Here is a 26644-nt window from a genome sequence, read left to right as displayed (position 1 = left end):
ATCAAATTTTATTAGATTTTTTTAAAGACATATGGGCACAGTCATGGCTAAAAATACATCAGAACTTGTATAAATATTAGACCTGTTTCAGTGGAGTGACTCCCATTTGGCTAACAGATCAAAACATGCAGTATTTGTTGCATAAACTCTCCTGGTATTTATAGATCAATACCTCCAAGCTACAGACGCACCCATATCTGATCAATAATTCTATGTTGAAAACCATTCACCTTTCACAGAGAAAGATCAGGATAAGCTTTTATTTTATTTAACTATAAATTGGTTGCTTTATCCCCAAGAGCAAATTAGGGATTTGTTGGTATAAAAAGGTGATAGAATCTTTCCATAATACAGATGGTTTACTATTGTTTATCTGGCAAAATGTCTGGCAATAAGTAGATTAAACAATGTAGCAACTAAATGGCATTCTTCGAAAATGGCATTCTCCAAAAATGCTAGCCAGGAGATTTTGTACGTTGCTAAATAACCAGCTAACGAATGTAAAAATGGGTTGGAGGAAATGATAACGTCCCAGGGAAGTCAAAAAGAAGCTAAAATGTAAAAAGAGGGAACTATTACTTTAAGGCGTTATTAGATCTCACTAAATCAGACATCTTATAATGGTCCAAATTACCATTCTACTTTTACAGGTTGTACTAATTCTGGGCTGGGTGGTAGCCTAGCGGTTAAGAGGTTGGGCCAATAACTGAAAAGTTGTTGGTTTCAAATCCTCGAGCTGACTAGGTGAAATCTATGCCTTGAGCAAGGCACAACCCAAATTGCTCTTGTAAGTCACTCTGGATAAGAACATCTGCTAAATGACTGAAATGTAAAAAAGGGTCACATTGCACAGATTGTTGTAAGTTTTATAGTTTTTATTCCAAGTCTTTACTAAGTCTCCCCCCCATATAAAGTTTTTTGAACACCTGCTAAAATAGTATTTAAATCCAATTCACCATTATTACTACAAGGGAAATTCAATGGCAATTTCCGATACATCATGAGAAACAATTATTGAGAGGTTTTTGGGGGGTGGCATAGGGAGTAGGGAGGGTCTCGTTTTGAGTAGGAGAATTGAGTATGGGAAGGTGGCGTGAGCATTATACCATGCAATGCCATGTATGAGGTCACTCTGGAGACTGTGACCCCAGTCACACCTGTCACTCCTGGCTGTACCCCCGCACCCACCGAAACCACTATCTGTGCCCCCTCCCCAAAGCTGAAATAGACTGGCTTCAGATAACTGGGTCAGCCACCTCTGCAAGCCGAGTTTCCCACCTCTGTGAAATTCCCAACGCCTCAGCCACTCTGACGCAAGAACTTGAGGAGTGTGTGCACTCAATCCCACATAGAAGTCATCATTCTGCTATATCACCCTCCCCTTTTAAAACAGGCTGTTTCTTCTTGTTATATCATACCCACCCCAAATACTGTTTATACTTCCTTTATCATAAAGCAGAACTTGTAAAAACATGGTGAATTATTGATGTAGCACACTGTTACTGGCAATACATATTTAACTAGTATGTTTATCAGAAATGCTTGGTGCCATAGCTAAATATACAAAAGAGATACTTATTTCAAAGGGAATAGAGGCACCCATGCCGTGTCTGCTCTGGCGTCACCTGACTCCTATCCTCAAATGGTTCCCTAGATCAGACCTACATGTCTTAATTGCAAACTTCATTACAGTGTAGGAGTCTTTAATGACTGTCAGCTGGTAGGCACCGGCCCTCCTCCTGTGAGTACTTTAGTAAGTATCACTCTCTAAACCAGAGCGTGAGACAGCTGACCCCAGATAATGCACGACAGAAGCCAGCCTCTCCATGGACTTCAGTGAAATTGTTTCAAAATAATTTAGCCATTAATCATAGAAGATCCAGAATAAGAATCCTGATAGGGAAACATTAGAGTAACATACTCACCATCTACTGATGTACTGTAGGGTGGCAGGTAGCCCAGTGTTGGGCTAGTAACCGAAAGGTTGCTGGATCGAATCCCCAAGCTGACAAGATAAAAATCTGTTGTTCTGACCCTGTACAAGGCAGTTAACACACTGAAAATGTGGATGTCGATTAAGGCAGCCCCCTGCACCTCTCTGACTCAGAGGGGTTGGGTTAAATGCGGAAGACACATTTCATTTGAATGCATTCAGTTATACAACTAACTAGGTATCTCCCTTCCCTGTAAGAGTTTGCAGATGTTCAGCTGTACAGATGTAGGATCTTAACAGGAAATGTAAAATCTGTAGTGTATTTGAGGTTTAAAAAGGCTTCTGAAGTTCATAATTTCCACTTTGAAAGACTTGATTTTCCCTTACAAAAAATATCAACCCCTACAAAAATGTCCATTAATTATAATCCACATTTCCTGTTGCTGCAGGATTATTTTCCTGCTGTAGCACATTGCTCACATTAAGATCCTACATCTGTACTGTATGTTGACATTTGATGTCTATGTGATAGATCAACATGAAGTTTGGGACCAAAACGGCATACCGTACATATGGATTATGTAGTTGTCACTTAGATCAGGGGTTCCCAAACTTTTTCACTCAGGGGGCCCCCCCTTCCAGCATTGGGGAACATTCCGTGCCCTCCTACATCTGTACTGTATGTTGACAATTGATGTCTTTGTGATATATCCCCCACGTCTATTTCTATGGGAACAAGCACTGTTCATGACACAAACTGTTGACACCCCTCTTGTTGGTGTAGAGAATTTTGCTTTCCTGCAATTCTACACATTTTGTCATGGGGTAAAAATAAATGTTGCTGTTTTAAAGCTAGTTTTCTTGCAATTCTATACATTTTGCCATGTCTAATGTGTATTAATGTGATATTTGAGTGAAAAAAAATGACAACTATGTCTATAGCTAAAATAAAGGTTAAATAAAATACTGTCGTATACTCAGTCATACAGACAGAATGGATCAAATATGAAATGAATGTCATATAAAACAAGGTCTCTAGAAGCCATGCTTTTCAACCCAGAACACAAAGGATAATGCCAGAATAGCATCTCATCCTCACAAGTAAAAAGCAGAAACTGACTGACTTCACTGACCTGATTAGTGATTTTCAAGTATGTTTTTAATCTGAGCAGCATTTGTTGTTTTTAGAGAGACTGTAGGGTCAGGCAGAGTAATCATGAGACTTTGCTCCCAAATCATGGGGAATGTGTTTTTGCCAGTAATCACATAAATGTGAGGACTTGTCAAAGTCCTGCCATTGATCAATATGGCATGAACCACTTTATAATGTATGGCCGTCGCAGTAAACGCATAGTTGAAATAGTGCACATAGTGGACTCAACCTTGAACCCCAAGATAATGGTGTGCAAGGTAATAAGGTCATATTGACCATGTCAATAGCCAGGCCTTGTTTAATCAGACCATTATTCAGGGCAAGTCCAGAAGAGGACTATTTTGCACTTGAAAACAACATATATAGTGCAAACGAAAATAATTCTACATACTAATTTGTGATTAGTATGAGTGCTTTGTCACTGAACAGGAAATCGTTTTTGACTTATCAGGAAACCAAGTATGGTTGAATATGTCCCTTTTGATTGATTTGTGGAGTTATTGATGAAACCTTTTTGTCATGCCAGTTTTAAATCTGTTGTTAATTGCAGGAAATTAATTTGTCAATATCACCTTCAGTGCATGAATGGTGATTTTTCTCATTTTGGTAATGTATTATATCGTTTTTAGTATGCTTAGCAGGCTTGCTCTATCGGTTGGTTGCTGACTCATAGCTTTGAGAATGTGAAAGCTGATTTTATGAGCTGCTGAGACAAGCAAAGTATAGCCAGTTGAGCTGGTTATTTTATGTATCCAATTTATACAGCTCACTCAGTTCTTTGATTACATTGGCTCCATTAACGTCCTCGCATCTGACATGCTACTGTATAGAACATTTTCTATTCAACTCACCACCTATGAGGTCACTATATGGGTGTTATTACCTTGTAGCAATAATGTAAAAATACAGACAATTGCATACAGATGTAGGATCTTGATTTGAGCCAGTTTGCTACAGCAGGATAATAATAATCCTGCAGCAATAGGAAATTTGAATTATGTGGATTCTAATTAATATAAATATTTGTAGGGGTTGATACATTTTTCGTAAGGGAAAATCAAGTCTGTAATTTCCACTTTGAAATGTCAAACTTCAGAAGCATTTTTAAATCTGAAATACACTACAAGAAAAGTTATCACGCAACAGGGTGATTAAATTACGATCCTACATCTGTAGTAGGTTGTTAGGCAATTTATGTAGCTAGAAAATATAAAAAGTTAGCACCATGCCTTTATGAGATCTTTGTATTTTAATATTTTTTGTATTTAACCTTTATTTTAGCTAGGCAAGTCAGTTAAGAACAAATTATTTTTTACAATTATGGCCTACCAAAATGCAAACATAATTAAGCTACTTGTCCAATATCAACATTTTACCTGAAATGATAGTTACTGGCCTGATTTTTTTGTCATTTAGCAGAGGTTGTTAGGCAATTTATGTAGCTAGAAAATATAAAAAGTTAGCACCATGCCTTTATGAGATCTTTGTGGCTGTATATATTACACATATATTAAACCATTCATAAGCTGTTGTAAAGTGGAGCGAGCGTATGTATTTAATATTTTTTGTATTTAACCTTTATTTTAGCTAGGCAAGTCAGTTAAGAACAAATTATTTTTTACAATTATGGCCTACCAAAATGCAAACATAATTAAGCTACTTGTCCAATATCAACATTTTACCTGAAATGATAGTTACTGGCCAGATTTTTTTGTCATTTAGCAGACGTTCTTATCCAGAGCGACTTACAGAAATGCATACATTTCATACATTTTTTCTCCGTACCGGTCCCCCGTGGGAATCGAACCCACAACCCTGGCGTTGCAAACACTATTGCTCTACCAACTGAGCCACACGGGACTATTTATTTTGGTGACTGGCTAGATGGCAATTGTTTTTAATGCATTATTACGATATCTGGGTTACGAACATGTAATCTATATTAATAAACTCATTGTCTTCATTTTCAGGATAGCCTGCCCTACAGTGATAAACTGCAAAAAACTTTCCCTAATGAGTTCTAGGATTACGAAGACAAGACATCTTTAGAAAAACACTGTAGGTTGTTGCATGTTCAATTATTTCATACAAGTAATTACTTTTTTAATCAGTTATCCAACTGAAATTAATTTGAAAGTGAACGTGTTGAATGAAAATGCATCCACAATTGAAGATTTTTGGAAACTTTATAGAGCGCGCGCAAACAATGGTAACCGTGCCCACTCCTTGAGTGCGTCTACTCTACAAACATAATGTGAAATGTCAACAAAGATAACACACCAACGTGAAGGCGCTCCAAAATCAATTTTGCTCTTCATATTGCCTACGTTTTACATATTTTAGTCGGCCACTGTCCATCATACAGCATACAACCACCATGTTCTGCCATTGCCTATCGACGAGGGCGAGATGCAACAGCCAATTGGTTGCGTTCAGTCCGAGGGTGTCTTGGTAGTGAAACATGACGCTTGAAGAGTTGCCATCACACGGTGGAAATTTCCACTGTGTCCCTCGGTTGTTAAATGGGAAGGGTCTCCCTTACTGGTGTTCACTACGCTTACTTGTCTTCCACCTATGAAGTCCCGAACAATTAAAATTTATGTAGGTAGGTCCCCATTTAAGCTTTTTTCCAATGTTTAGCCTGTATATGTTCTCCCGTAGTTGTGTAGGTATTGCATACTTGTTTGTCAACGTCGGTATTTTGAAACACTGTATCCAATTTCAATTCGCACCGGAAAGCTAATGGTTAATGTTGACATTATTGACAAAACATCTACAAGAGTAATTAACCAAGGCTGCAATGTAATCTCTCGGGTAGTCTGTTTAGCCAATTCATGTGTCGTTTAAATGAACTATGGATATTTAAAACACCTTATGTATTAGCCATGACATCTAATCAAATGTCATAATCCCTGGAGTATATTTGTTGTGTTGGGTGTAGCCGGAACGTTAAAGAATAATGTTTTTCGCGCAAATAATGTGTCGTGTAGCCTACATGAAGGGCAAATCTTCTATGGTAGACCGTTAATTATTCTTATAACGCCAGTAAGTGATATTACATGTGTAATTCACTTACTTGCCAAATGAAGTAATTCTTTTGATGTGTTTTGGAGAAGAAAGAATGCAGTTGCTTCCAATATTTGGAACTGCCCCGCGTGTGTATTTCGCATACTACAAAGGAACGTAAAAATTACTATTTTTAACCATTCGATAACCTTCACAACGACACTGTCGGAGTTATAAAGTTTACAAAGGTTTAATAGTTATTTTGAATAATAATTTCTGTAAGTGTTTTTTAATAGTTGTACAATTATAAATAGAGTGGAAATATCTGAATTAAATGAAAAATCGAGGTATTTTGGAGTGTGTGGTTTAGCCTACACACTGTTTCCGCCTTCTTTCGTTGATTTGGGAGGTGCGCATTTCAAAAAGATTCCTCAAGGGTTAAGTCATTTTAACCCTTAAGATTTTTCTTTATCTTTATGTCGTTGATGGGGATATGCTTTGAGAATATTCAGATTTAATTTCACCTCTTTATTTGCTACTTTATTTGAATATGTAAACCTAGATATATTATAAAAGTACATAGGGTTCTCAAATCCTTGTGGTTTAAAAATTGCCTCTCTGTACCAGCATTGACGGAGGGTTGTACATTATCAGCCTAGTGAGCCTACCTTAACAGAGGCTCAGGCGTGCCATATCTTAAATAGAAATAAAGTAAGTGATTCAGGGAAAGAGATAATATATATATATATATATATATGTCTGGTGAACTCACACGGCATGCATTATTAGGATACCTTTGCCATCAGTAACATATTTTTATAGTAGCCATGCAGACTACTGTGAGATGGGATTATTTTAAGTAATATTGTTTTTGAGTTGGGCAACCAAATTCAGATGGCCTGACTTCAAGTTTGTCCCTAAATGGTAATGTTTCACACACATGTAGACAAATTCTGATGTTTACAAGTGCAGCACACGTATAGGCTAGTATTGGAGCATAATTTCCCAGTTTAGTTAAATGTTTTTATGGCGTGAAGGTTCAGGAAGTTAGACATGAAGTTAAATCAAAATGTCCAACTTCCGAATGTGTCACAGCGATAATACAGGTCTGTTACATAGAGCATGCCAAAAGGGTTCGTACAGTTCCTGTTTTGAACTTTACAATGCAATTTTAGGTAGGTAATGCAGTTACTAAATTGTTGCTTGGTAAAATCCTACCCACATCTTGGGTTGCTGACTGTTTTCTAGGTATCCATAAAATAAGGTCCATTTGTAATATGGGTAAACTATCTCTATCTCTCTGTGAAGTCTCTTTTGACACCTGTCAAAAGGACTATTAATAAAGTGTAAAAGTTTGTGGTGTTTTTAATTTATTCTCACAAATGGTAACACAAATTATAGAGACAAAGATCGGAAATTACTTGCAAATGTGAAGTGCTTTTCACATTTGATAAAATCTTGATTTCACAGCTAATCTACAGATGTAACCATTGGTGACAGTCAGAAGCCTAGGCTATTACAGAGAACACTGTACACCTTTCATTGTTTACGGTCTAATAGAAAATGGGTTCATTCTATGTCAAAGACTTTCATGTCAGCAGTGTGCAGGTGTGTTTCAATGCAGGGGCAGGCCCTGGCACCTTTTCTCTGCACACACCTGTCAATGGAGATATAGAAATGGGCATGCTCTTTTCATTGGTCAGTATGAGGTGTGTGATGCAGGGGCTTGAGTGACAGAACAGATGTAGGTCAAAAAGCCCAGAGCTGTTCATGTTCGAGCAATGACGGCTGATGCAATTGGGACTGTGTGGAACAGAGCAAACTTACCCTTAAGCCGGTCGCAAAGTTGTGTTGTAGGTGTGTGGTGCATGGCAGCTACTATTAACACTATTCCACTATTATTCCGCAAAGGAATCAAAGGATTTCGGGGTGATTTTCTAAAACACTGTCACTATGTCCTATTGAAATCTGAGAAGAGCATACAATGTGAGGGCTGGCTATTTTTACCACTACTGTTGTATAATGCAATGACTAAATAGATTGAACAATAAGAATATGGAACTTAAATACACCATGCACTAGCAATGGTAAGAAATATTTCTTAGACTAGCTTTAATTTTTGTGAAATGGCTTTGAACCAGGTCTCTTGATAATTGATCTTATCTCTGAGACTAACCTGCATTGATAAATCACATTATGTAATACCACATCCTACTGCATAACCAGTTTGCTCATGGCCCCCTCAGGCAGGCTGATAGTCAAATCTCTATACCATCTATACATTTTATATGCAGTACATTAAGAGCAGGTAAGGTGCATAATTAATGCAGACATAAAACTGCCTCATATCTCACAGTTCTTACATGACGCAACTGTGTTGGCTGATTTAGTGCCCAATGCTATTAGGTAATGCAACCCAAGTCCTGCCACATGCATTTAGCCAACCTTTTTGCAAATCATTCCACAGAACTCAATTGGGAATGTGTTACCTTTGGTAGCATCAAAATCATCAGTGATGTAGTGGAGGGTAAACACAATTCATCCACCTTTTTTTGCCCAACAGTTTATTCACCTTTTGCGGAAAAATGCATTGAAAGAATAGGAAGCTTCACTTTTTCTCCACGACTGGTGATCAAAGTTTACCCACCTTTTTTCTTACCACTACATTATTGTGTACAACATTGGCTAGCATTATGGATGAATTGCATCGAATTCAAAGGCGAAAGGGTTAGGTGATAGTCAACATAGAGGATCGTATGAGATCACATCATCTTATGTAAGACTTTGGTTTACTCAGGTAGCACAGTGATAAGACCACTAAATGAAATTACGTAGTGTCAAAACATACATTTCCAATGGTACAAAATGTAAGTCACTCTGGACAATTACACAAATGTCTCTCCCAGCGTTATTCCACCACCTCTGTTTAGTTTGGCAAGTTCTCAAAATGTCATAAAGCAGTGAAAGGAAAACAGGTTTGCTGATAGTGCATCCCTTCCCTGGAGGAACCTGGCATATCTCTAAATGAACATACTGTCCCAGACTAGTGCATCCCTTCCCTGGAGGAACCTGGCATATCTCTAAATGAACATACTGTCCCAGACTAGAGCTGGGCGCTGCCAACCACATGAGTCCGCTCAGGGTTTTAAGAGTTTGCCTGATAGCCAGTCACACACAAATTCGCCAATGGGTTTGAAACAGAGATACTCTGCAAGTGATTACTTCCTGTAAATAACTAGCATGGAGGAATTTGCCACTCCAGTTTATGCTGGATTGTGAGATTTCCTTGCAGGTTTTACAGGAAGAAATCGCTCGATGACTCTCGGTTTCAAATGTCTCAGTTGCCAGCACGTACTGGCTCGAAAATTGCGCAATTATGAGCAAGTGTCTAATGACATGCAGGGCCTCATCTGGCCCCGAGAGCACCCTCTTCCCCTAGCAAATTCAAGGCCACTCAGATGTGGTTCTACGTCAAGCAGTGCAACTTCGTCATCAGCCAACAAAAGCCATGGGCAGATCAATATGGACTGATAAGACCATCGGAACATGGGGGACCTGGGGAGAGTGTTCACAAACAAAGTTAGGACGGACCATGTACAGTACCAGGAAGCAACAACGACTACAGCCTGAACCCCATCAGGCCAACAAAATAGATCTTACTGTGGAGGTCCAGCTCAAACACACAGGGACCATGCTTCAGGTGATCCTCTTCACCACAAACCTGGTCACACATTGTTGTATTTAATTATACCTTATATGAGGCCCTGCTATTACTATCAGGCTCTTGTGCTGACCTGACCAATACATATCACCACACCCTTCACAAGATCATTATGAGTATGTACATTCATTATTTTTTGACAAAAGTATGTACAGCATGATAAATGCCAGTATTGATGCTAAGGCTTGAGCAAAGAAATATGTATAACAAGGCCACTGAGTCGTAGGTATGTACATAGCCGCATGGAGACCATGTGTTTGATGTATTTGATACCATTCCACCTATTCTGCTCCGGCCATTACCATAAGCCCGTCCTCCCCAATTTAGGTGCAACCAACCTCCTATGCTTAGTACAGTACATGCTTGTGACTCTAACTCATACAGAACCTTTGTTACATTGATGGCTAATATTTTCTTTGATGAATCCCAACTCCAATTCTGAAATACCTAATGGCTCAGACACACCGGTAGGATTGTCAAACGTTTGCCTGCCGACAGTACTTAGCGCCTCTGAACAGAGTGTTGGCAGTCAGTCTCTTCTGTGTTCAGACAGCAAAGACCTTGAAGTTGTCAGCCACTCAGCCTTATTAAAATACACCATACCAGAAGGTGGCAGTAGCATTTTTTGCCAATGCATGTCTGTGTGTGTTGCTTTGTCTAGTCAATGTTAGCTAGCTAGATGCGCTAATGTTGCTATTGTTGTAAAAAGCCCTTGTTGATACTAGCCAGATGGCCACAGCTAGATAACTAGCTAGCAAGATTACAAAACATTGTTTTATTTACTCTCCATAATCGCATACAGCCCATATATACAGTTTTAGCTAGCTGGTTAATGTTAGCTAAATGGTTAGCATGATGTGCTAGCTAGGCAAAGTAAAGATACTGCATTCGCTCTCAACAGCTACAGGCAGCTGCCTCATGGAAATAAATCCCTTGTGATTTAATCATAATGTTTCTAGCTACAGTGGCTTGGTAGCATGCTTGGTTAGTGTTGTGTGTATTGTGCTGCACTTACCACCCCATTTGTTTCATATGAAGTGTGTGTGACTGCCTTGCTCACTTAGCAAGCTAACGTTAGCCAGCTAGCTAACTAATAAGCAAGTGCACATTTATCAAACCTACCAAAAAAGCACAAAACTCCTTCGCTAGACGTAAAAGATGTAAACACTTGCTCTAGACTTTCTATTTTTTATGCAGCTTTATTGTTTCAGGTAGAACAATTCTGATTAAAAGTGTGGATTAGCTCTCTTTTTTCCTTCTTATTGTCACTCCTGTCGGCTCCACCACGTGGGGGTTTATGCTCTTTGATTGGCTCAAAGTCAAGTTGTTGGCCACCGCCAGCCATTGTGATTCTACAAGTACACAGAAGGTACGTCTTTTGTTCTAGCAAGAGAAGGATCGGCCTCCTACTGTGATAAGTACCCAATCGGCAGTCAGATTCTCGTGTTTTTCATGCTTAGGAGATTTCACTGAGAGATTGAACTTGAACGATATAAATACTTTCACATGGGATGCCAAGATCTTTTAGACTAAACCAGATGTTCTCTTGAACACTTCTACAGCACTGTATTGGTTTGGTAGATTCAGGTGTAAGTGTTGCATGAAGTGGTAAAAGCATGGCAGTCATGTCACAGCTAGTGTAGAGATGTGAGGTTCTGAGGAATGGCTTATATTTAGCTCTGTTACTATGTGGACTTTGGCCTGATGGGAGTCTCTCAGGCTCTATCAGATCATTTCTCCAACTCCAGTCCAGCTATGCTCTCAGTCAAATCCCACAGATGAATCCAACCCTGTGTTCTCAAGGCTAACCTGTGTTCTCAAGGCTAAACTGTGTTCTCAAGGCTAACCTGTGTTCTCAGTGCTAACCTGTGTTCTTGAGGCAATCTTGCTCTCTCAATGCTAACTTGTGTTCTTTGGGCTAACTTGTGCTTAATGCTAACATGTGTTTTTTAAGATAACTTGTGCTCTCAATGCTAATTTGGTTCTTAAAGCTAACTTTTGTGCTCAAGAGTCACCTGTGTTGTCCAACTAGCTAACTTGCATGGCTATTTTTATGCTCTGGTTCAACTTGCATAATGCTTGTGCATTGTAGGCTAGTTAGTACTCTACACTCTTAGAAAAAATAGTTATTCGGCTGTCTCCATAGGATAACCCTTTTTGGTTTCAGGTAGAACCCTTCTGAGTTCCATGTAGAACCCTCTGTGGAAAAATTGTTTTGGACAGCCGAAGAAAAACAAGTTTTAGGTTCTAGTTAGCAACTTTTTTCTAAGAATGTAGAAGCGAAACCTCAGCACTGTTGGCTAACGTGGACATCAAGGCTAACAAATGCACTATTTGGCTGTATTTAATCTGTATGCAGATCCTCATGGAAATATTTGCATGTTTTGGAGCTTACCCTCAACCCACATGTTCAGCTCCATAGACGCCAGCTCACATGCTCTGACCTGTGGGAATGCTAGCGAACACACCTACTTGTTAGATGATATTGGCAAAGGCCTAACCAAACACCTTGCAAGTTTTTGGATGGAGAGAGAGCTGAGAATAGAGAATATTACCGCTTGGTATTTACTGATACCGGACAGGTGAATAGCAGCAGTGTTATGAAGCAACCATTTCTATGTCAATAGCTAAATGCTGCATTTGCAAATTTGAGTTCCTGACGTTCAGAAACCATTCTTGCGAGTTGAATGGGGAGAAGCGACACCTAAATTCAACATTGGGTTTAAAACTGATCAGTGGCCAACATTCAAAGCTTTACTAGTTGTACAGATGGATACAAGGACTCACACAGCCAATAATAGTAATTAGCTAGTGTAGATAAGCAGTTGATCGGACACATCTCAAAGTAGGCTACACGAGTCGACCCCATCTTGAACTGGGCTCCCATAACACCCAGGCATTTATGGTGGAGCTGAAATTGTGGCAGGGAGCCTCGGAGAGGGGACATGTGGAATGTGTCACGTCTGTGAGAGAGAAAGAGATGTACATGCCACTCATAATTAACTTGCATGTGCAGACAACATCTAAATAGTTGATTTGTGGGTATCAACTTGACTGACAGGGTGGTTAGGACACTTTTAATAGGTAATGATAATAGTAATTACTAAACATTGTGGGGATTTCAATGTAATCCCCGGCCGAGTCATACTGTAAAAATGGGAACCGATGTGTCTCTAGATGGCGGTGCTTCATAGATAGGCCATGCGATAGGATACCCTTGACTTTCTCCTAAACTACCCTGAGGTGCTCAGCTGATCACTGTAACCTGAGTCTTTTTCGACGTCATGTTATACCCAGACTATTTGTATTGACCCCTCTTTTTTTTACGCTCCCGCTACTCGCTGCTTATTTTCAATGCATAGTCACTTTACCCCTACCTACATGTGCATATTACCTCAATTACCTTGACTAACCTGTTGCCCCCCACATTGACTCGGTACCGGTAACCCCTGTATGTAGCCTTGTTATTGTTTTTGTTTTTGTTTTTTTAACTTTTGTTTATTTAGTAAATCTTTTCTTAACTCCTATTTTTCTTAAAACTGCATTGTTGGTTAAGGGCTTGTAAGTAAGCATTTCACAGTAAGGTCTACACCTGTTGTATTCGTAGCTAGGGTGTGGAAGGGCTGGTGTATCTCTTGCACTGTATTCATTCCTTATTGACCTTTCAGCATTTGAGGGATTACCAGAAGGAGCATTGTGTTCATCTCGTCTTTGCTTTTGAATGCCAGTGTTACACACCTGATAGTACACAGTCTAATGGCTTCTAATGGTTCACCAGACGTAAGCATAGAGTTACATAGCAAAGATGAAAATGTGCCTCTCAACACATTCTAAACTGTTATGATGTAAGGGCCCAGACATTCTTCCAGCAATGTTGATGTTGGACAGAAAGATATGTTGGTTTGTTTGACGCAACGAAAGCGAGACTTTCCATTACCTTCCTGGTGATATGTTATCTGGCCAATCATTCACCGCCTACCGGCGATATTTGCAGCAAGTCACATGGCGTCTGAGGTACCAACTTATTTTGGTTGCTTTAAAATTCCTGCTTTTTATAATTGGTTAGAGAGCTGTGGAGGCTGCTGGAATGAGGCTAGTTGGACGACTACACTGGCAAGAGTCTGGTGACTGGAGTGCTGTCTACAGTTTGTGAGTGTGCATGCGTCTTTCTTGGGACAGGACCCTGTATTCACCCTATTAGAAATGCCTGTAGTATTGTGGTGACATGGTGTTTCAGCTGTTCCAGTTACCTGCTGATGCCAGTGGACTGGTTTGGTGTTTTTGTTTTGGAAGATAAGAGAGGTCAGGAGGCCCCTTGACCTGTAATTGACAACCCCTGTTTACCAGCTGCTGTTGACCCAACCTGTGGGTCTCCTCCTGCAGAAATAACCCCACTATAGGGCATCTACAGGCCAGATCCTACTCTGTCGACGTCAGAGACCCCTCGTAAAAAGTTAATAAGTTGGAGGGGGAGTATTTGCCTCCAGTCCAGTGGGTTTTTGGGGGACCACAGTTGAAGTACTTCCAGTAATGCAGTTAATGCAGGGATCTGGCTCTTGGTCTTCACAGAGGGAGAGAGAGTTCAAATTACTGAAAAAAATACCATAGAAAATTCAACCCATGTAGCTGAAACTTCTGATATACAGCAGGAAAACATTGCCTCTTATTTATAGCCCGTTATCCACAATGCTAGGTACTGTATATTCCTCCAGGTAGATGCTTGAGAGCTGGGGTAAGGAGTGTTTGAAGATGGGAATGTTTTGACATGGGGAAATAGCTGGGGTAAGGAGTGTTTGAAGATGGGAATGTCTTGACATGGGGAAATAGCTGGGGTAAGGAGTGTTTGAAGATGGGAATGTCTTGACATGGGGAAATAGCTGGGGTAAGGAGTGTTTGAAGATGGGAATGTCTTGACATGGGGAAATAGCTGGGGTAAGGAGTGTTTGAAGATGGGAGTGTTTTGACATGGGGAAATAGCTGGGGTAAGGAGTGTTTGAAGATGGGAATGTTTTGACATGGGGAAATAGCTGGGGTAAGGAGTGTTTGAAGATGGGAATGTCTTGACATGGGGAAATAGCTGGGGTAAGGAGTGTTTGAAGATGGGAATGTCTTGACATGGGGAAATAGCTGGGGTAAGGAGTGTTTGAAGAAGGGAATGTCTTGACATGGGGAAATAGCTGGGGTAAGGAGTGTTTGAAGATGGGAATGTCTTGACATGGGGAAATAGCTGGGGTAAGGAGTGTTTGAAGATGGGAATGTTTTGACATGGGGAAATAGCTGGGGTAAGGAGTGTTTGAAGATGGGAATGTCTTGACATGGGGAAATAGCTGGGGTAAGGAGTGTTTGAAGATGGGAATGTCTTGACATGGGGAAATAGCTGGGGTAAGGAGTGTTTGAAGATGGGAATGTCTTGACATGGGGAAATAGCTGCGGTAAGGAGTGTTTGAAGATGGGAGTGTTTTGACATGGGGAAATAGCTGGGGTAAGGAGTGTTTGAAGATGGGAATGTCTTGACATGGGGAAATAGCTGGGGTAAGGAGTGTTTGAAGATGGGAATGTCTTGACATGGGGAAATAGCTGGGGTAAGGAGTGTTTGAAGATGGGAATGTCTTGACATGGGGAAATAGCTGGGGTAAGGAGTGTTTGAAGATGGGAATGTCTTGACATGGGGAAATAGCTGGGGTAAGGAGTGTTTGAAGATGGGAATGTCTTGACATGGGGAAATAGCTGGGGTAAGGAGTGTTTGAAGATAGGAATGTCTTGACATGGGGAAATAGCTGGGGTAAGGAGTGTTTGAAGATGGGAATGTCTTGACATGGGGAAATAGCTGGGGTAAGGAGTGTTTGAAGATGGGAATGTCTTGACATGGGGAAATAGCTGGGGTAAGGAGTGTTTGAAGATGGGAATGTTTTGACATGGGGAAATAGCTGGGGTAAGGAGTGTTTGAAGATGGGAGTGTTTTGACATGGGGAAATAGCTGGGGTAAGGAGTGTTTGAAGATGGGAATGTCTTGACATGGGGAAATAGCTGGGGTAAGGAGTGTTTGAAGATGGGAATGTCTTGACATGGGGAAATAGCTGGGGTAAGGAGTGTTTGAAGATGGGAATGTCTTGACATGGGGAAATAGCTGGGGTAAGGAGTGTTTGAAGATGGGAATGTCTTGACATGGGGAAATAGCTGGGGTAAGGAGTGTTTGAAGATGGGAATGTTTTGACATGGGGAAATAGCTGGGGTAAGGAGTGCAACTGGTCAGAGGCTAAGCTGTTGTTATTTCCCTGGTCAATCCATGTGAGGTCGAGTAAATATGCATCTTCTTGTGTATGAGAGATGTAATATGACATGAAAAATGCCATGATAAAACAATGTTTGGTTAGAATGTTTCACTGGCTTCTAAAATGTTCAGCTTTGCTTCAGCCAATGCAGTAGTTATTGTCTTAATAACGTTGATGTCAAGGCTTTTTGTGTTGTAGTTTAGAATTTGTGTTGTAATGACTAAGCATGTCTCTGTGCGTTTGAGTAGTGGCTGGAGCAGGCTTGGTCCAGTCAGTCGCTTCTCCTGTGTGACCTGTGCAGGTCTAGAACAGCACATGATTGGCTCAGAGACATTAGACTGTTTGGTGTGAACCCCTTGCACTTCGGAAGTGTGACGCCATTTTAAGGAATGGCCCCGTAGCCAGAAGGAAGTCTGTGAAGATATCAGGCATGGTCAGTAGGACTTTCACTAGAATTAACCTTTTCATTTCATTCTCCCTGTAGTCATTTCTCTTACCTTCTCGTTAAAATTTCACTCTGATTGAGCGCTGATTGAATTTCTGAGCTTCTTTTTATAAATTGCACTCAACTCTGAATAGGCCGGATATTTTCCATGTAATTTGCCATAGTGGTGATGCATTACCAATGGTAGCATAGAAGAGTATTTTTGTTTGTGTTTTCGGTCTATTGGTCGTTAGTAGCAGATCATTTTCCGTGAGTGATGGTTGAGGTATAGATGGAGTTGACATATCTTCCAGCTTTGGACCATCTTGACTGACTCAGTCTTTGAATGGTTGAGATAACGTACTTGCAAAATTGGTTTGTTTTGTCTCTTAACTTGTAACTAATTACAAATACTACATGTGAATATACGACATGCTATTTAGGTTATTCTGTGGAGATTTTAGATCTGTATGTGTGAGTGATGTTATGTGACTGTACTGCTCTGCCTCTGCAGATGTGTTGTGTGGACCAGACAATACTCTCTGCTGTAACAGGTGTGGACCAGACAATACTTTCAGTAATATTTATTTTATTTCAGAAAATGTGGAGGTTGGTTGTGGACTCAAAAGAAGCATTTCATATGTCTGATTTTGAAGTTTCTCTGTGTATAGTGTGTGTGTGTGTGTGTGTGTGTGTGTGTGTGTGTGTGTGTGTGTGTGTGTGTGTGTGTGTGTGTGTGTGTGTGTGTGTGTGTGTGTGTGTGTGTGTGGGATACCAAAACAAAACTGTGTGTGAGGGGGGTTGCAAAGTTGGACTGTTAAGGGAGGAAGTCAGAGACCTGGCCAGGTGGTGCCAGAATAACAACTTATCCCTCAACGTAACCAAGACTAAGGAGATTATTGTGGACTACAGGAAAAGGAGGACCGAGCACGCCCCCATTCTCATCGACGGGGCTGTAGTGGAGCAGGTTGAGAGCTTCAAAAGTTCCTTGGTGTCCACATCAACAACAAACTAGAATGGTCCAAACACACCAAGACAGTCATGAAGAGGGCACGACAAAGCCTATTCCCCCTCAGTAAACTAAAAAGATTTGGCATGGGTCCTGAGATCCTCAAAAGGTTCTACAGCTGCAACATCGAGAGCATCCTGACTTGTTGCATCACTGCCTGGTACGGCAATTGCTCGGCCTCTGACCGCAAGGCACTACAGAGGGTAGTGCGTACGGCCCAGTACATCACTGGGGCTAAGCTGCCTGCCATCCAGGACCTCTACACCAGGCAGTGTCAGAGGAGGGCCCTAAAAATTGTCAAAGACCCCAGCCACCCCAGTACCGGAGTGCCAAGCGGTACCGGAGTGCCAAGTCTAGGACAAAAAGGCTTCTCAACAGTTTTTACCCCCAAGCCTGAACAGGTAATGAAATGGCTACCTGGACTATTTGCATTGTGTGCCCCCCCCCCCAACCCCTCTTTTTACGCTGCTGCTACTCTCTGTTTATCATATATGCACAGTCACTTTAACTATACATTCATGTACATACTACCTCAATTGGGCCGACCAACCAGTGCTCCCACACATTGGCTAACCGGGCTATCTGCATTGTGTCCCACCCACCACCCGCCGGCCCCTCTTTTACGCTACTGCTACTCTCTGTTCATCATATATGCATAGTCACTTTAACCATATCTACATGTACATACTACCTCAATCAGCCTGTCTGTATGTAGCCTCGCTACTTTTATAGCCTCGCTACTGTATATAGCCAGTCTTTTTACTGTTATATTTCTTTACCTACCTATTGTTCACCAAATACCTTTTTTGCACTTTTGGTTAGAGCCTGTAAGTAAGCATTTCACTGTAAGGTCTACACCTATTTTATTCAGCACACGTGACAAATAAACTTTGATTTGATTTAAGACCCCATCCTTCAGCGGAGTGTGACCTTGCACTCAGCGGCACACTCAGCTCTGGTCCCTGATTGGCGGGCAATGTCACAGCCTCCCCGGTGGATTCCAGTTGTCTTTGGCAGGCTCTGAACGCTTAACGGTACGCTGAGTCAACCCATGGTAGTAGGGAGTAGTGAGAAGGGAGGGGTGTGTGGTTGAGGGCAGGACAGGACAGGGTAGGACAGTGACCGCAGCATGAGGACGGTACCGTTTGCTCCCAGGGATGACCACCCGGGGTGTGTGCTCGGCAGGCCATCACAGAACAAACAGCAGTTGATGCAACAACCCTCACTGTGCAATCTTGGCCGAGCTTTCAGGATGTCTGTGTGCTGTCTCTCTCTTTCTCTAACTCCTCCCTTTCTTCTTCTCCTGATTCAGTCTCTCTCTCTGCCTTTTTCTCTCTTGATCCTTTTTCATTGCCGGGGGGGCGTGGTTGGCTTCAGGCTCCTGACGTGATTGGCCAGGGTGGGTCCTTCCCCTGCTCTTTAAAAGCCTTCCTCTCACCTGGGTTACAAAAAAGCAGCAGCTCTTGCCTCTCCCGGCTGCTCATTAGCACTGTCCTCATTCTCCCCCCCCCCCCCCAAAAAAAAACTCTCTGTCATCTCTGAATGAGTGAGTATGTCTCCTTTTCCACATGATTTATCTGCTTCTGATGTCTGGGAACTTTAGTTACCTTGGTCTAAGTTTGTGATTCAAATAGCCACTAAATTGAATCTGCTCAGAAAATAAAATGTTGTGGAGAATTTTCCACAGTTTTCTTGAGAAACTGTAGATGCACCTAGCTGAATTAGTTTTTGTGCTTTTGAGATTGGGGGAGGTATTTCATTGGTTGAAGTATTTAGTTGGTTTCCTTTGAGCATTTTGTTTGTGGGTTTATTAGATGTTTTGTTGGGTTGTTGAGAAAACCTAGCCACTGCTGAAGTGGGACTTGCATAACTTGAGTGGTAGCTTGAGTTGGACAAAGCTAATCTTTGAGCTAATGATGTGTTGTGTACCTCCAGTAAGAATGGGATCCTCTGGTACTGTACTTTTATTGTGTCCTTAAACTTAGAGTTGAGTGTTATGTAAGTTGCATAGACTCCTTTTCTGCTACTTCTAGACATATAAAACTAATGAAGTTCATGTTTTTCCTATTCAGATGATTGATGTCACGCTGTTGGCAAATTGGATTAGAAGAATCTCAAGTTTTGATAAGTGTTTGTTGTGTCACAGAACTCACTTTTCTATTAAAAGTGTTGTAGCCTTGTTGTACGCAAGCACACTATATTAGATTTAGGCGTTAGGCATTTTCAAGAAGGTTCTTTATTTGCACAATGTACAAGGCTTGGTATCGAATATTGTGTTTGATAATGCAATAACCGATTTGGCATACAGATGCCATATCCTAATTTGATCATCCTGTTGTTGCAAGAATTTTCCTTAACAACAGGACATGCAAACTTGTAGTGTATTTGAAGTTTAAAAAGACTTCTAAAGTTTGTGATTTTTACTTTAAAATGTCCGACTTGACTTGCCCTAAAGAAAAATGTATCAACCCTTACTCAAAATGTCCATTCATTATAATTGGTTTTATCAAACAGCAAATGCACACACAGACACATTGACAAACACACTTTAACTCACATTCACTCAGTTATTGTTATTCAATATAAAACGTGTTTCAAACAATCATATGTAAAAGTACCAGTGGTTTTAACTACAGTGGGTAAAGCATACATTTCAGATGTGCATGAAAGGCAAAGGTTCAAGGATTTTGCTGGGGCTGGGTCTATGGCTATAGGTAGCTTAGTCATAGCATAACACAAGGTATATGCACAGGGAGCAGTGGAGTGCTTAGCTGCATGGGTGGAGGGTGAAGTCTGGTTGAGCAGGTTCCTTCTTATATGCTCGCGGGTAGCACACTGGGGAGGTGTACAGTTGGGACAATGATTGATAGATTGTGTGCATTGCATACAAATACTATCACAAAGATGCAAATATCTACCAATATGAAGATATAGGCCAACCAGTCGATCTAGAGGAGATATAAGAAATGTACTAGGACACACAGCAGTTCCAGGAACGCAGCTGGTACAGGCGCAGCAGGAACTAGAATGCGATCAAACCAGAACTGTGTAGAGTAGACAAGCTAGGCAAAACTAAGTATGCAGTAAAAATGCTTCACAAATATCTAATGATTGGCTTGGCTATACATTTCCATGCAGGGCAGGTGACAGCAGTCACAACATAAGAGGTGTGTGGTAAGATACAGGTTCAGTCTGTCTAGGACTTCTCCAAGGCATGGAGTTAAAGGGACCTGTTTCAGTCCTGAAGGCCATGGATCTCTGTCCTGACTGGGTACAACATGGAGGACCTACTGTGCATAGACTCCCTTACGTAATGCCTTATTGACTGTAAACGTGGCGTGCTTTGACCATCATGTGAGGATGATGGATTTTATACTTGGCCCAGTTTCATCAACACCTTTCAATGGCTAAGGCAAGAGTTTAAATAGCCAGAGTTTAAATAGCCAGAGTTTAAATAGCCAGAGTTTAAATAGCCAGAGTGTAAATAGCCATGGTGTAAATAGAAAGTGTAAATAGCGTGTGACTGAAATGTATTTTCTAGCACTAAAACTTCCTTTCGAAGAGTTTTTACAATGCTTGTTTTTTGATGGGCAGCACTGAAATGTTAATTAATTAACTTGGATTGGTGGATGAGGTATGTTCCATAGGTATGTTCCATAGGTATGTTCCATGGATTGGTGGATGAGGTATGTTCCATAGGTATGTTCCATAGGTATGTTCCATTGATTGGTGGATGAGGTTATGTTCCATAGCTGTTTGTTTATGGCTTTGTCACAGCGTTGGACATCCATGTTTGTTACTAGGGTTTAGATGTGTTTCACCGTTGTGTTTTTCCTGGGGTGTTGGTCGGTAGGACAGGGGAGGGAACAGGGTGCGACTTTTGGGAACCTGGCTGGACAAGGGCCCTGGCTGCTCGGCTGTTTTTACCCATTCCTGTCAAAGAAGCCTTTGTATGGGAAGAACAGCACTGTGGGTAATTGGCTGTTAAAATCATTTAGCAGAACGCTGTGTGCGCTGCCCAGTGCCTCATCTTGTTGTTACGTAATAGCAGCAATCAAATGTTCAATAGAATGGAAATATGAACACATGCCTCCTGCTGGCCTGCTACTTCAGTGCACTCGGTGCGTTCAATTGAATTGGCTTTACCGTGGACAGCAGTACAGACAGGCCTTTGTAGCTTGCTCTCCCAGAGGTTAGGAATATTTGATCGGAAAACTTGCCTGCCTCGAGGCCTCATTAGCCGACCTCTTTGACCTGAATTTAGGATTCAGACGCGTGTTTAACATAATGTTGAGACTTGCTTTCACCCGCCTGAAATGAATGTGGTTATGGTATCATAAAGGAAACTGCACAGCAGCAATAGAACATGGATGTGTGTCTGAAAGGGTTACTTAGAGGTTCTTTTAGGGAAAATAATGTGTGCTAATCTCTAAAAATAGATGATATGTCAAATTGAGGTCACAATTGTTATGGGATTTTACGGTCTGTCAAGCAAAAAAATACTACAATTACTTATCTACGTTGAACTTGATACAGTTAGAGGCCATTTTGTTAACTCTCAATGTACAGCAGAGTACAAAAGGTATCCAAAACCAGTCAGCATGGAACGTCAAGATTCCAATGCGTGACAGGAACAGTGATATTGTTTAAGAAAGACGCCATAGTTAAAGCACACTGAAGTGCGTGAGCTACCAACATGTATCGAATGGGGAGATAAAATGGTGCTGCGGGTTCTGGGGAATGCGACACAGAAGGGTGTGTGTAGAATGACATCTTTTCTTCCCCTTGAAGTGTCCTTTGTCAAGGCCCTAGAGTTCTGGCTAGTCAGATAAGACTCATTGAATGTATCTTCATAACATTAACAGTAACTAGCTCATTGTTGACAGATTACACAGTCAAATCAGAGAATACTTGTGGCCATGACCTTTTTGAATGGACATGTACTACTTTGTATCTTATTAGGGATCTTGTCACTTTTTATAGAGGGCTAGTCAAAGTGTAATTACAAAGAAATGATGGCTAGTTGAGGCCCACAACTTTTAGTCAACGTTTAGACAACATTGAATGATTGGTTGTATATTTGCTGGTGATAAGGGCTTCCCGCCACATCAGCAGCTCTCTGAATATTCTTAGAACGTTTACTATCTCCCCCTTTGCCGTTTTCTGCAGGTATTTGCCCTATAGTGTAAGGCTGAGCTAAAGCACGCCAACCTACCGAGTACAACTGCTCTGCTTTGGACCGTGACCCCTTCCCCAGCCCCGCACCACTATAGCCGTAACCATGGACCGCATGGAGCTGAAGAAAGTCTGCACGGAGGCAGACGATGACAGCACAGCCAGTTTGGACGACCGCTTCACAGAGCCCATCGACTCAGAGAAGGCCACCATCAACAGGTGTGGTTCAATACTGTATCAATTATTTTATCTGAGACTTTCGACAGAAAAAAAGTGGAAAGAAAGTGCATTGCCTTAGTTGTGGCAACAAGAATGTGTTCTTTGCCAAACTGTACAGAAATTATGTTCTTTATCATAAATGTCTTATCTCCTACCTATCTTTGTCTAATGTACACAATGCTATTCAATAACCTGGTTAGGAGAATCTCTCAAGTTCATAGCTTCACTGTAAACCGCCAACAGATTAGCTACACTGTAATCTCATTTCTTCCATCACCCCAAAAAATTCAAGAAATAGAAGCTGGAACTAGCCTAACTGACCCTGTAACCACTCATAAAGTCCTAACATGGCTGTCATAAACTAGTCATAAAGAAGTATTTTAAACTAGAGATTGATTCAATGATTGTACATCTGCAGTCACTTCCTGGATGAGGATGGAGATGCAGAGAGCCACAAGTTTCTCACTAATGGGATTATGAAGAAGAAGAAGTACGAGGAGTATCAAGAAGAATACGTAAGAAGACTGATGATGAACTATCGATGACAACACGTGCATGTTTGCTCTTGCTTAATGACACTATCTCTTAGCTTTTGAGGTCAAGGTTGTTGCTGTCTGCTTTTATTCAAACCTTCATTCCGAGGAACCCTTTCGTAGGAACTGATAGCTACGTGTGTGTGTGTGTGTGTGTGTGTGTGTGTGTGTGTGTGAAATGTTCTTGTTTATGATCAGTTGAACTCATGGTGATCTCTCTCTTACCCTCTCTCTCTAACGTTTTCTCTCTCAGCACCCAGGACATACCTCCTTTGGTATGTCGGTCTTCAACCTGAGTAATGCTATAATGGGCAGCGGCATCCTGGGTCTCTCCTATGCCATGGCCAACACGGGGATTGTGCTTTTTGTGTAAGTGTGTGTCAACTTCTGCCATAGAGACAATGTGGAATGGGGTCAATGTTTGTTTTCTGCAACAGTCAAGTGATTAAAGCACCAGCTAATAAAGTAAACTAATCTGTCTGCATCGTATAGTATTACTGATAGGACTGAAATAGCTTCAAAGTCCTTGGTATAGCAAGTGGGGTTTGACAACAGGGTGAGTGGTGGGGTTATGTATTTGGGAATAGACAGACACTGACTTTGGCTCGAAGTTGGGACCTTCTTGTGACATGCCATCCCCAGCATGCATGCAAAGGTGGCGTGAGCAACCATGTCACAGCCCCGCCTCTGAACCCCATCCATTCCCAGCTTTCCCGGATTGTGTTGACGGTCCATAACAGCCTGTTCAATCAATCTCTATAACCAGGTTTCTCCAATGTCCAAAACAGAATGGTGAGGCTTTATTTCAGTCCTGTTTCCACTGTGTATGGCTGGGCTTTACCAAGAAATGATTTTGTGACTAAGTACTTTCACTAAGCGAAAACATTGTCATTTTCGGCATATCCCTGAAAGTGATTGAAGGACAGGAGACAAGAAAATAGATTAGGAACCCACTTGATGATTATAGTGGTGCAGCCGGTTTGTTTCCGGTCCTAAGGCGTTTACAGGGAGTCCCCAAACGTCAGTCCTCCTCGTCAGTTGCGACATCTTACTTCCTCACCATCTATTCTGGGCTTCCCTGACATTCTGGAAGGTTGTATCACATAACACCCATTTGATACAGTCATTCACCTGCTTGCCTGTCTCGGGTCAACAATAGTGAGGGGTAGAGGGGCGACTCTCAATTCAAAAACAACATCTTTAATTCAGTTAGTTTAATACGTTGGAGCCCATTGGAGGCTGGATGATTGGGTTAAAGGCTCCTTGGTGATGAAGGCCCCTTGTGAACTCTTTAGGATTTATGGCTGATCATGTTCAGCCGATGCGGGAAACCCATACATCCCCTCCCGGAATAACTCCCAAGTTACTTTATTGACTTATATAATAGCTCAGAGTTTAGTCTGGTCTCTAAGCACTGGCACGCATTGGTCTACCACTATTTTGTCTGAGCTGACACATATATTGACATGTCTTTGACATATGCTTTAGACATTGGAACATGGTCTTCTCAAATAGGCAGTAAATGAATACCAGAGTAAGCATCCGGACCTCCCCCCCCCCATCCCCCACCCCCACCCTCAAGTGAAATACGACTGCGGTTCTAAAGCTAAGTTTACCTCCCTAAATAGGTAATGGGGAAAACAGAGTGAGAGTGACTAGGGGGGAAACTAGTGAACGTTATTATGTAGGGTGTTTTGTAACCCAGTTGATTCCCCTCCAAGTGTTGTTCATTGTGATTTGCGTAAGATTTCCGTATGGTATAGCCCAATGCTAATGTCTGACTGGTTTCTATCCCAACATAGAGTCCTTCTCTTGGGTGTGGCCATCTTGTCGTTGTACTCCGTTCATTTGCTGCTAATGACTGCAAAAGAAGGAGGTAGGTGTCATTTTTTTATTCATGGAAATGTCTGTCTTTCATCAGCGTCTGTCTGTCTGTCTGTCTGTCCTCGCCTTTCTGCTTTTTTCCCTTTATATCTTTGAATATCACTCATCACCACATTGCCGTTGTTCTAACAGGCTCTCTCATCTATGAAAAGTTGGGAGAGCGAGCTTTTGGCTGGCCGGGGAAAATGGCTGCGTTTGGATCGATAACCCTTCAAAATATCGGTGGTAAGTGAACAGCTAATGTTGCATTCATTGTAGTGTTATGATTCTATATTGAAATGTACATTTGTGTTTGTTTGCACACAGCCATGTCCAGCTACCTCTTCATTGTAAAGTATGAGTTGCCAGAAGTGATCCGTGCCTTCATGGGACTGGAGCAGAGCTCTGGGTAAGTGTCTGTCTGTCTGTCTGTCTGTCTGTCTGTCTGTCTGTCTGTCTGTCTGTCTGTCTGTCTGTCTGTCATTGGTTAACTATTTCATAAAATCCATTTATTTGTAGTTAATTTGACACAGGTGGCTCAACACACTACACAGTCTGGTTGGTATAGATAGATAGATGGATGGATTGATTGATGCTCTGTGTGTGAGACCTGTTCTCTCTGCGTTGTTTACAGTGAATGGTACATGAACGGAAACTACCTGGTTGTGTTTGTGTCCATCGGTATCATCCTGCCTCTCTGCATACTCAAAAACCTGGGTAAGTGGTGTGGGTGTGTGTGTGTGGGCATGTGAGTGCGTGTGGGTATGTGTGTGTTGCGTTTGTTTCAGATTCAGTCTTTGTATACTTTGTTTCCATAATGTGTGTGAGTGTTTGCGTGATAGTACATGAGTTTCTCTCTAATTCTCTCTCGTCTCTAGGCTACCTTGGCTACACCAGTGGATTCTCTCTATCCTGCATGGTGTTTTTCCTGGGAGTGGTAAGTTTAACCTGCCTCCTTTTGCTCTGCTAGTTTAGCATTTTTAGCCCTCTGAATGACTGAACGATGACGGATGATGGTGTTGATATTATATAAAGTACCATCAGATGTGAGATAAGACGGCTACATTTCACCTTCTGTCAATATGCCAACAACTACAGCTTTTTATAAACTCTGACATTCTTTTTCTGTCCAGTCATGTTTCAATGCAGACAGAACATACTTGTTGCCAAAATAGTACATTTTGCCTACATTGCTTTTGTATTCTTGCCACACGGCGTCTTGATCATGCCTACTTTCTCCTCCTTAAATGTCATCCTGACCTTTTGTAGGGTATTATGCCAGTGCTGGCTTTGCTCTCACAGGCAATGTGGGCGATTTGCATGCCATGGTAGTTCC

At 41.4% G+C, this 26644-nt stretch overlaps 1 protein-coding gene across 3 annotated transcripts in view; it reads left to right on the top strand.

Moving 5' to 3' along the window:
• Positions 1-5527: 5527 nt before the first annotated feature.
• LOC115199035 (sodium-coupled neutral amino acid transporter 4) overlaps positions 5528-26644 on the top strand; it is a 33807-nt gene continuing 12690 nt past the window's right edge. Inside the window, exons 1-9 of one of the 3 annotated variants that reach the window (XM_029761547.1) lie at positions 5528-5687; positions 22688-22912; positions 23331-23427; positions 23699-23814; positions 25248-25321; positions 25462-25554; positions 25636-25717; positions 25943-26025; positions 26187-26245. In XM_029761547.1, the coding sequence (XP_029617407.1) occupies positions 22800-22912; positions 23331-23427; positions 23699-23814; positions 25248-25321; positions 25462-25554; positions 25636-25717; positions 25943-26025; positions 26187-26245 (717 nt within the window). In that variant the 5' untranslated portion in view covers positions 5528-5687; positions 22688-22799. Of the gene's footprint in view, positions 5692-18957; positions 19065-22687; positions 22913-23330; positions 23428-23698; positions 23815-25247; positions 25322-25461; positions 25555-25635; positions 25718-25942; positions 26026-26186; positions 26246-26644 lie in introns of those variants that run through there. The other 2 variants (XM_029761546.1, XM_029761544.1) reach the window with 2 other exon arrangements.

Source organism: Salmo trutta, chromosome 8 (assembly GCF_901001165.1).
Source record: "Salmo trutta chromosome 8, fSalTru1.1, whole genome shotgun sequence".
In the NCBI taxonomy this organism is placed as follows: domain Eukaryota; kingdom Metazoa; phylum Chordata; class Actinopteri; order Salmoniformes; family Salmonidae; genus Salmo; species Salmo trutta.
This window is presented reverse-complemented; position numbering and strand designations above follow the sequence as displayed.